This window comes from Protomyctophum bolini, assembly GCF_963924005.1.
Source record: "Protomyctophum bolini genome assembly, chromosome: 9".
Classification (NCBI taxonomy): Eukaryota; Metazoa; Chordata; class Actinopteri; order Myctophiformes; family Myctophidae; genus Protomyctophum; species Protomyctophum bolini.
Genome location: NC_137870.1, coordinates 22,411,097 through 22,422,042, shown reverse-complemented (window position 1 = coordinate 22,422,042; position 10,946 = coordinate 22,411,097). Strand labels below are relative to the sequence as shown.

Sequence of the window (10,946 nt, the reverse complement as noted above, 5' to 3'; positions counted from 1 at the left end):
ATGGGCTATAGCCCACGGTCCAAAATGATGAGAAACGAGGCTAACATTTTTTTTCAAAATTTCAAAAAACATGGGCTATAACCCACCGTTTCTGAAAATCTTAAAATTCTTATTCAAATCTTTTTTTTAAATAATATTGCTACATGTATAAGATTGAGATTAAGATAACTAATGAGATTGAAAGGTATAACGACGTATAGGTTGCACCAGGGAATAGATTGTAGCTGTAGGCAAGCCATTGTGTTCTTTATTGCTCAGACCATCCCGTATACATTGCTGGGAACAAAAGCAAACAAAAGCACATACAGTATATATTCTTTTTACAAATATGTTGATGGGACCACATCTATTGTACCACTGGGTTTCCGAACAACAATAAAGGTAAAGACATCTGGCATTCAACAGACCGTGTGGTGGAAATTGAGGAGCAGGTTAAACTTAAAGGTTATGTACCGGTAGATCATTTTTTTATATTTAATTAATACAAAAAGAAAACATCTGTAGAGCTTTTAAAAAGCAGTGGAACAAAACTCTCGCTTCCCTTGTTAAATTCTCTCATTTCCAGAATCGTTTTGTTTACCTGTGCAAGCTGACAGGTGTCCTTATCCATGGCGTGCTTCTGTTTCTGTTGGTATGGTAAATGTCCTCTCTAAAAAGATGCTTTTAGGCAGCCACTGCACTAGAAGGATGCCAACAACATGATTGCTACCTTATAGATGTGTTGTAGCATATGTCGTCTATTTCACCTTTAAGCAACTCAGCCGCAATAACAATGCCAAACTGGCTATAAAAAAAAACATCAATCATAACTGACATTTCTACATGTTTCTAAAGGAGAAGACAACCTTCTAATTATCATCGTCGTCATCATCATTATCATCGTCAAAGTACGAATGATGTCCTCTAGGGCCACTTTTGCCTTTCCTGCTGTACCCCGAGGGGTTGGCGCCTGTAGACTTGTCCTGGGTGGTGATGAGGTCAAGGATTGCTGTAATGACGGCAGTGTCCTTGGAATGACGGTTGTTCCAGTCCACAGGAGCAGGGTTGCGGATCTTGTTTTCAAGCAGGGAATCCAGCTCTCGTCGCAGACTCTGTAGAAAGGAATAGAAGATATGTAGAGAAAATTGACCATAGCATTTTCAGCGGAAAGAACATTATCAGGAGTCCTCCTGACACTGTTCTGAGGAAACCTCATATGTGCAAAACTGTAAAAGAAAAAAGAAAACGTAGCAGATCAAAATGTGTCGCTTCGCAATTTCTTTCGAGCTTGCAGATCAGCTACTATTGATGCTTTTGTGTGACGCTGTAGGAAGTAGGGTATTCATTTGCAAAAAAACACAAGAAGTTAAAATATGGAGATAAGAGGTTTCTTCCCGACAACAATCATTTGTACATGGGCGTGGACGCCGTAGAGAGGACCTGCCTTGACGAGGTGAGCGATACGCTCAGGGGACCTGAAGACGATCCACTTGTCAACGGCGATGGTCTCGTCGTCTCCATCTTTCTGGATGGTGATGTCTCCTCCGAAGAATAGCAGTGAAAACGGGGACACCTCCGTGCAGTCATACAGGAAGATCTGAGCATGCGAAGACGGATGTTAAAAACACAGGCATTCATATCCGGATTCAGGCACGCAAGCAGCACACACAGTAGTATATAGTAAGTATAGAGCATTACTATACTTGTGAGAACCTCAACATTTTAGGACGACATTGAAAATAGCTGAAATATCACATTGGCGCAAAGCTAAGTATAAATCAATCAAATCAGGCATATCTCTAACCCCAACCCCTGAACCAAACCTCTTTACCAAATTGTAAGCCAAACTCTAAAGATCATTTTGTCTTGTGAGCACCAGGAACAGTCCTCAATGTCCATTTCTCAAATTCTACTGGCTGTACTTGAGGGGACATGCGGTCCTCACAATTATAGTAATACAAGTAATACAGCACAAACACAGGGAGAATTATAAACACAACACCTGTAACTGACAGTAATTGTCAAGTACAGAATGAAAAGTGATAGAGATATTGCTGTGCGAAATGTGTTTCAATAACTCACAAAATGTCTGCCATGTCTGTGATTATAGACATTTGCAGAGTGGCGTGTTCGTTTTCTGCCATTGTGCCAACTAAAGTCACTAAAATGTGTTTTCACTTCTCAGTCAAAAACAATCAATACATTTTAATTTCATATAAAACAGAGAAATCGCCTAAAATAAAAAAGCTCTTCACAAATAAATGAATATAAAATAGGCAGGTGTCTACGTATATGAGAGATGTATCATTTATGCTCTCTCCATCACTCTCACATGCCCACCAGAGGCACTGAAACAGTGGTTTCCAAACCTTTTCAGCTTGAGATCCAAAAGAGAAATGTGTTCCCACCCAAGCTTACAAAAACACATTATGAACACTTTGTAGCGTTGCTGCACTGTATTGACCAATCTTACTGTATTATCTTTTTTTATTTTTTATCTCAAGAACGAAAAATAAACAAATTAGAAAATCTTTTGAAAATCGTGAGGTAACTACTATTTGAGAATCGGGGACAGAGCGAGATGAGAGGGAAAAGAAAGTAAGAACGGACAATAACCAGCCACAGAACGAGTAGGCAGGAGACGAAGAAAACAAAGGCAAGGAGAGAGCATCTGTTCTGTCAGTGAGTGTGTGAGGCACCTTGTGGCTAATGTGTCATGTGAGATCGGCTTCAGCATCATCCTTCACTTTCTTTCCCCATTCTCCCTGAAATACCACTGGCATTGAATCTCTGAAGCTCTTTCTTTTGACATATCTCTCACAAGCACACGCGCACGCCAATGCACACACGGTCATGAATACCGTGAGGAATAAACTTTAACGGCGCTACAACTGAAGATTAAAGCTTTCTTCATATAGGTATAGGCAGTAATTCGAAAGACAAACACATTAAGTGGCAGTTAAATGTTCTGAGAGGACCTCAACCTTCATCAAGACGACAAAGGAGAGAACAAAGACACATGGAATGTAGGGAGACAGAGAGAAAGGATAAAAGGGGGATGTCGAAAAAAAGTCAAAAGAAAAATAAATAAAGCTCCAGCGCATGATGGCGTCACATGCCAAAAACAGCAGATCTACAGACTACAGTATGTGGCACACAGTGAGCTTGTACGTAGGTCTGCTATTTTCGGCAGGCAACTCCGAAATGCAATGAAATATGAATTGAACTTCAGAAGAGTGATTACAGTATGTGTTTTGTGTCTGGGAGCTTTGAAGTACAAAAGCCTTTGAGAGGCAGGCAGTTGAAAGGCAGCATTTTAATCAAATATTCATCCAGTCTAAGGCTGGTGCAGAATCATCGCCAACCTTTACTCACCGATTGCTTGCTTCCACTCACAGTGACACACACACACACACACACACACACACACACACACACACACACACACACACTTGACTGCTGTCGGGAGGAAACCTCCAAAATATTCATTTTTCAGGAAATGAAAAATATAAAATTTTCAAGAAATAAAGAAAACGTTATATTTAAAAAAACAAAGCAATACAGCCTCATCAAAGTTGGTGTTGTGACTTTTTGTCAATTACTTCCACTAGCCCTTACCCGTTGTGAGATATTTGCCCCCCCCCCCTTGTGGCCACGGGGGGTACTGCGCCCGTGTGCGTTTTAATTCACTAATAAATTCATTATTAATCATTAATGTGTCAAATCGAAAAAAGTTAAGACCTCCATATTCATATGGTCAATGCCTGTGTGAAAAGTGGGAGTGATTGGTGCAGGCAATGATGAGATAACGCGCTGTTTCTGACACACAGACAGACATTGGCTGAATTATAGTATGATGAGAGGGGGAGAGGTGGTGGAGTTAGTTGCCTTAGCAGACATTTTGAGGGTCTAATGAAGTTAAGAGGTTTTGTCCAAAGCACTTTCTACTACCACACACACACACACACACACACACACACACACACACACACACACACACACACACACACTTTGGGCATGTAGTCCCACATGTAATCCCATTAATGTGCCTCCTGTGTTCCACTTACACTGCTGGTCCTCATCTTGAGGTGGTAGACGAGCCAGGAATGGTTAAACTGAGTCTCCTCCACGTTGACAGACTTGGGGTGGATACACACCTTCCCATCGGACTGAGTGTACACCTTAACCCTTAAGGAAGAAATTAAGATGTTATGCTTCTTGCGGTTGTGTACACTGTACAGATTATGTAATGTCGACATTTCCTTTGGCCAGAATTGCGATTGCTGATAAAATCCGTCTGTGTTGCAAGGACTACCGCACATCGAATTGTAATGACCCGTTTCATCAAAGTGCTGCTGTGCTATGGTTGATAATTAAATGAGGATTCCACACAAGGCATCTGCAATGCAGATTAATTTAAGGTCTAATTTATATTCGATCACTGCGTCAAGTTTTTCAGTTGAAAATAACATGACAGCCCTGCTGTGCGAGTTGTAGGCAGAGATTCAACTGTGCTGATGACAACTGCCTGTGGGAGAGTTCTGTGACGATTGCATTGATCTGTGGGTGCAAAAGGGTCCCTTTTCTTACGCATAATTTCTAACGGTCCTCAGGGCTTTCGCACACCACTACCTGGACACATTTGATGAGCCCTCTCCCCCTTCAAGAGATCAATACTTCATCTTCTCATATCCTGTCTGTCTGTCATCATACTCACCCTGGCCTTGTCTTGCTGTACCTTGGTCTTATCATAGCCACCTTAGGGTACAGACCAGCCACAATCACTGCCTTGATCAACTTCTCATTTTCTGAAAAAGGAGAGAACGCAGGTGTAGTGTCCAGCCACTTGTATTGCATAGGGTACCAGGATGTTATACACGGGTGGGTCATATGTGATTAAGTGGTGGTGATTACATGCAGGGTGACTGTGAGTTGATGGAGTATACGGAACGAGTAAAGACTACAAGGCAACCCTGTGTCCGGTGTGTTTCAATATATATATATGAATCTACAACACTACATTTGGCGACGAGGAAAATATTCTGCTCGTTGTGGACTTGTGAACAAGAAAGTGGAGTCTACGAGAGTTTTGCGAAAAGCAAGGAAGTTAAAACTCGAGAGGAGCAATGTCTCTGAGTTTGCCTGCGGTTCCACCCTTTGATGTCCTCACTGACCCAGCCAACGTTGGAGTTCGGTGGGAGAGATGGATTAAAGGATTCAAGCTTTATGTCACGGCAGCGGGAATAACTGCCGCGACAAGAAAGAGAGCATTGTTGTTGCATTTAGCTGGCTCGGAGGTACAGGACATTTTCTTCACGTTGGATGGTACGGGAGACGACAGTAATTATGATCTGGCCGTGGACAAGCTGGATGCACACTTCACGCCGCAGAAGAATATTCCCTACGAGAGACACATGTTCAGGCAAGCAGAACACTCACAAGGGGAATCGGTGGACAGTTTCGTGTGCAGATTAAAGAAGTTGGCCGCTACGTGTGAATTCGGTAACAACCGAGACGATTTCGTACGGGATCAAGTGATTGACAAGTGCAACTCCAATGCGCTGCGGAGGCGGCTGTTGCGTGAAAAGGATTTGACTCTTGCTACTCTACAAGAACTTGCAAGGGCAACGGAAGCAGCGGATCATCAAGCAGCAAGGATGGAGAGGTTGTCTGTGAACGCAATGGATAGCAGGCCAAAGCAAAGCACATGGAACAGAACGGATAAAGGAGAAAAAACGTTTTCTTCAACCAAAGACAGAACGTCTGGAAACAGGGACCGCCCCCCACAGACATGCTTCAGATGCGGACGGGAGGGGCACACAGCCAGTGAGTGCACCATCACACAAGGTAAACAATGCAACAAGTGTGGAAAAGTGGGACATTTTTCTAAAGTGTGCAAAACGAAAATGTTGAAAGTTAATCAAGTCACAACACAGCGCCCAGAAATGACTGACAGGCAAGATGATCACAGTGAGGAGGATGATCATGTTTTCACAATTACTGCCATAAAGACTGAGCCAGGTGACAGTAATGGACAGGAGCGTGTGATGACAGTCACTAGCCACTCTGATGATGGAGAAATGCCTATGTTAATTAATGGCCAGGCTGTTAGAATGTTAATTGACTCTGGGGCTTCATGTAATGTTGTGAGCATGCAAACTTACAATGGCATACAGTCACGTTCAGACATAGATCTGAAACCATGTGTGAAGAAAGTGTACCCATATGGTTCTGCAACACCACTAGCAGTTGAAGGTGTGTTTACAGCCGATATCAAAGCAATAGATGGCTCTGAGTCAGTTGTAGCCAATGTGCTTGTAGTGAAACACGCACAGACATGTGTGCTTGGGAGGAAGACAGCTACAGCATTGGGGCTTCTCCACATAGGACCCAAAGCACATGTGAACACAATCCAGACAGGAGACACAAGTGCATTGAAATCTGTTTTAAAAGACACATACAAGGAATGTTTTGATGGTCTGGGAAAACTCAAAGACTTCGAGTTAGGGCTCCATGTAGATCCCAGCATCAAGCCTGTAGCACAGTCAGTACGCAGGATACCATTCAGTGTGAGAAAACAAGTTGAGGAAAAGCTGAAACAGCTGGAAGAGATGGATGTCATAGAGAGGGTAGATGGACCGACCCCATGGGTATCACCCTTAGTTGTTGTGCATAAGAGCATGAAGGAAATAAGGCTGTGTGTGGACATGCGCAGAGCAAACGAAGCCATAGTGCGAGAGAGACACCCTATTCCCACCATAGATGAGATACTTGAAGACATGAATGGTGCTACAGTTTTCTCGAAATTAGATCTCAAGTGGGGATATCACCAAATCGAATTGAAACCTGAGTCTCGCTCTCTGACGACATTTGTGTCACACACAGGTCTATGGCGCTACAAGCGGTTGATGTTTGGAGTCTCATCTGCTCCTGAGACATACCAACACATAATTGGACAGGTCCTTCAAGGCGTTCCAGGGGTGCACAACATTTCAGATGATATAATTGTGACCGGGGAAAACAGACAGGTACATGACAAGAGGCTGCACCAGGTCATGAAAAGACTGCAAGAGAGAGGGTTGACTCTGAATGACAAAAAGTGTGAATTCTGCATGACGGAGCTGGAGTTCATGGGTCACGTTCTTTCCAAGAATGGAATCGGTGCAGCGCAGTCAAAAGTGGAGGCAGTGGAGAATACACGCCGACCGACAAATGCAACTGAAATGCGCAGTTTCCTGGGGCTAGTTAACTTCTGTGGCAGATATCTCCCCGATCTGGCCACCACCGCTGAACCTCTGAGAAGGCTCACAAGAATGTCATGCAAGTGGACATGGGGAAAGGAGCAAGAAACAGCATTTGTGGAGCTAAAGAGACAGTTAGCCAGTTCACATGTTATGGCTTATTTCAAGCAAGACGCAGAGACACACGTGATCGTGGATGCTAGTCCAGTGGGGCTTGGTGCCATCATGAGCCAGAAGCAAGTGGATGGTGCGCACAAACCAGTATACTACGCCAGCCGTGCTCTGACTGATGTAGAGCGACGGTATTCTCAAACGGAGAAAGAAGCACTTGCCATAGTTTGGGCATGTGAAAAGTTCCATGTGTTTCTGTATGGCAAGGACTTTGTGATGGTCACGGATCACAAGCCACTTGAAACAATCTACTCCCCAAAGTCAAAGCCACCGGCACGGATTGAAAGGTGGGCGTTGAGATTGCAGCCATACACATTCAAAGTTGTATACAAACCGGGACCACAGAACGCGGCTGATTCATTGTCACGGCTGACAGTAAACTCCCCTGCACCTCTATGTCTGGGAGATGATCACGTCTACTTTGTAGCTACACATGCTGTGCCAAATGCATTCACTCCAAAGGAGCTCGAAGAAATATCAGCCAAAGACCCAGTGCTAGCCACCGTGAGGGAGAGTATAAAAAGCGGAAACTGGAGTCGATGTGAAACTGCATACCAGCAGTTCAAAACGGAGCTGTCGACTGTTGGTCAGATGGTACTGCGAGGCACTCGCATAGTTATGCCACAAGCAGCACAGAAACGCACCCTGATGTTGGCTCACGAGGGTCATCAAGGGATTGTAAAAACAAAACAGAGACTGAGAACAAAAGTATGGTGGCCGGGAATGGACCGAGACGTGGAATTGATGGTGAAATCATGTCCTGCATGTCAGCTCACCGGTCCACCACCACCTCAAACACCTACAGTTAGGACGGAGCTGCCAGCAAAGCCATGGCAAACACTCGCCATTGACTTATGTGGACCGTTTCCAACGGGAGAGCACCTCCTGGTGACGACTGATTACTATTCTAGATGGGTAGAAGTGAATCTGCTCACTAGTATCACCTCAGCAAATATAATCAAGGCGCTGAGATGCATATTTTCTGTTCATGGCCTTCCAGAATCCATTGTCAGTGATAATGGCGCTCCTCTAGTGGCGACTGAGTTTGAAGCATACCTAGCAGAGCATGGTATTGCACACCGACGCATTACTCCGTATTGGCCTCAAGCAAACGGAGAGGTTGAAAGACAGAACAAAACACTCTGCAAGGCCATACGCACGGCTCATGCTGAAGGAAAGAACTGGCGCACTGAACTGCAGACATTTCTTATGGCCTACAGGAGTACCCCTCATTGTACTACAGGACGTAGTCCGGCAGAGATGCTGTTCGGACGCCAGATCAGAACCAAGTTGCCTGAGTTCTCTGTTAACCAGCAAGCGGATGACTCTGACATACGCTCTACTGATGCTGCAAGGAAGGAGAAAGGTAGAGTGGACGCTAACAGACACAGAAGGGCACGTGAGAGCACAGTCCAGCAAGGGGACATGGTCCTGCTGCGACAATCAAAACAGAACAAACTGTCTACGACGTATGAGGGCGATCCTTACACTGTTGTGGATAGGAAAGGAGATTCTGTGTTTCTACACAGAAATGGCAGGCAGATCATGCGACATGTGTCGTTTGTCAAGTTGTGGATACAGCCACAGTCTGGACTTGGGACTAATGGGTCACACATCCAAGCGACTTCAGTTGCAGTTCCAACCAGGGCTCTTCGTCCACAAAGAAACAGACAGCAGCCCGCTAACCTGAAAGACTATGTGACTTAGTCAGGCAGTGCCATTAGGGAGCAGAATAATCTCCAGGCATTGTCTATTGTCTGAATGGCAGGGTAGTCTACCCCTAGCCATTCTACCCCTAGCCATTCTACTGTGTTATGTTTGAACAGTTATTGTCTACCCCTAGCCATTCTACTGTGTTATGTTTGAACAGTTATATAATTTTGTGTGTGGAAGAAAAAAGAAAATGTTTGAAAAATCTGAACAGTTATATTTCTAAGAAAAGCCTCGAAAAGAAATATGTTATTTTGAGTTATTATTGTGCAAGTATATTTGAATATTGTACATTTCTGTATGGTGATGGTTATCATCCAAGAAGGGGAGGGATGTAGTGTCCAGCCACTTGTATTGCATAGGGTACCAGGATGTTATACACGGGTGGGTCATATGTGATTAAGTGGTGGTGATTACATGCAGGGTGACTGTGAGTTGATGGAGTATACGGAACGAGTAAAGACTACAAGGCAACCCTGTGTCCGGTGTGTTTCAATATATATATATGAATCTACAACACTACAGCAGGGAAGATGATTTTATTGATACGTGCACAGGTAAAACATGTGCACATATGAATCAGAGCATGAGTGCTCCGATTGGTCAATCATTCAAGGCATTATTCAGATTTCACGGGGAGAACATGCAAACTCCACACAGAAAGGCCATTTCGCCAACCCCACATAGAGGAATCTAGCAGTGAGGCGACAGCACTACAGACTGCGCCACCCTGCCACCGGAGATGGTCATATAGTCTTAATTAGCCACTTCAACCTTATGATGCCTATTCTGGGGCCGACATTTGGCGAGACACCTGATCTGCCATCTCACAATGTGTCGCAACGTGAGCTTGTAGCTCAGCTATTTTCTGTAAATAAATTTGATGTAGAGCGAAAACAGGAGGGGGGCCTAGAATAGAGCCCATAGGAATCTGTTCAAAATGTAAGGGCCTTTGTTTACACCGGCTATATCAAAGAACATGAGGCTGCACCCAGAAAGCTCCTCTTTTCCTTGTCTACCTGAGTTGACGTTGGACTTGGGGTCTTTAGGGTCTCTGCTGCTGATGAAGCCCACCGACATGAGGTGTTCTGCAAACTGACCCTTCATATTGTGTAGCATCTAGAGGGGAAACAAAGTCAAAACCATCAATGCCTGAGGCTCAATGCACAGTATGCATCTCCTCTACACTTGAGACTTTTGGGTCCGTAATATATCACACTATTCATTCATACAGTAAGTTATGTGGTTATATATCCATAGTTTTACAAAGTAGAGCACGGCAATCATCAGCCTTATGGTAATGTTTTAGTTAGTTTTTTTTCAGCTAGGGCAGTGCATCGCAAACAAAATAAACATCGGTGTGGATATATACTTGGTGTGGCTCTGCTCTGGCTTCTGAATGTTATTATACTGATCTACTGTATATACACTGCTGGATGGTGATCTTACCATGCACACCATGCAGTTTGTTTACAACAACCTCAGACGTGCTTTGACATAATCTATCTCTGTGTTTCTGTGGTTTCTGGTGACACAGTGGACAAAGTATTTGATACCTCTCTCTCCATAAATTAGGTTTGGAGTCGTTCCGAGAAAATTATCTCCTAACCCAAGGATCTTCTCTTCTGGGGGTCCCTGGCACAAAACCTTTTCAGATGGGGGTCTGCCGCCAAATAGATATCAATTTGAGGAGAGTTTGAGAACCACTGATCGAAACTGTCCATGTTGTGTTCCTGACAGATTGCGGAAATAAAACAATATAAATCACGAGCCGCGCATTGAGTGTCTGACCAATCACACACAATGTTTGGCTACCAAAACAAACGCCAAATCACTGCCGAAGTT

The 10,946-nt window shown here is 44.1% G+C and overlaps 1 protein-coding gene across 1 annotated transcript in view; it reads right to left on the bottom strand.

The window, feature by feature from the left end:
- Positions 1-225: 225 nt before the first annotated feature.
- The window catches only part of LOC308320727 (ATP-dependent DNA/RNA helicase DHX36-like), a 33,142-nt gene continuing 22,421 nt past the window's right edge, over positions 226-10,946 (bottom strand). The window contains exons 23-27 of the mRNA XM_080771376.1: positions 10,121-10,220; positions 4,697-4,787; positions 4,047-4,167; positions 1,424-1,576; positions 226-1,091 (exon numbers count right to left, since the gene is read on the bottom strand). Of these exons, the coding sequence (XP_080627502.1) occupies positions 849-1,091; positions 1,424-1,576; positions 4,047-4,167; positions 4,697-4,787; positions 10,121-10,220 (708 nt within the window). The 3' untranslated portion in view covers positions 226-848. The remainder of the gene's footprint in view (positions 1,092-1,423; positions 1,577-4,046; positions 4,168-4,696; positions 4,788-10,120; positions 10,221-10,946) is intronic.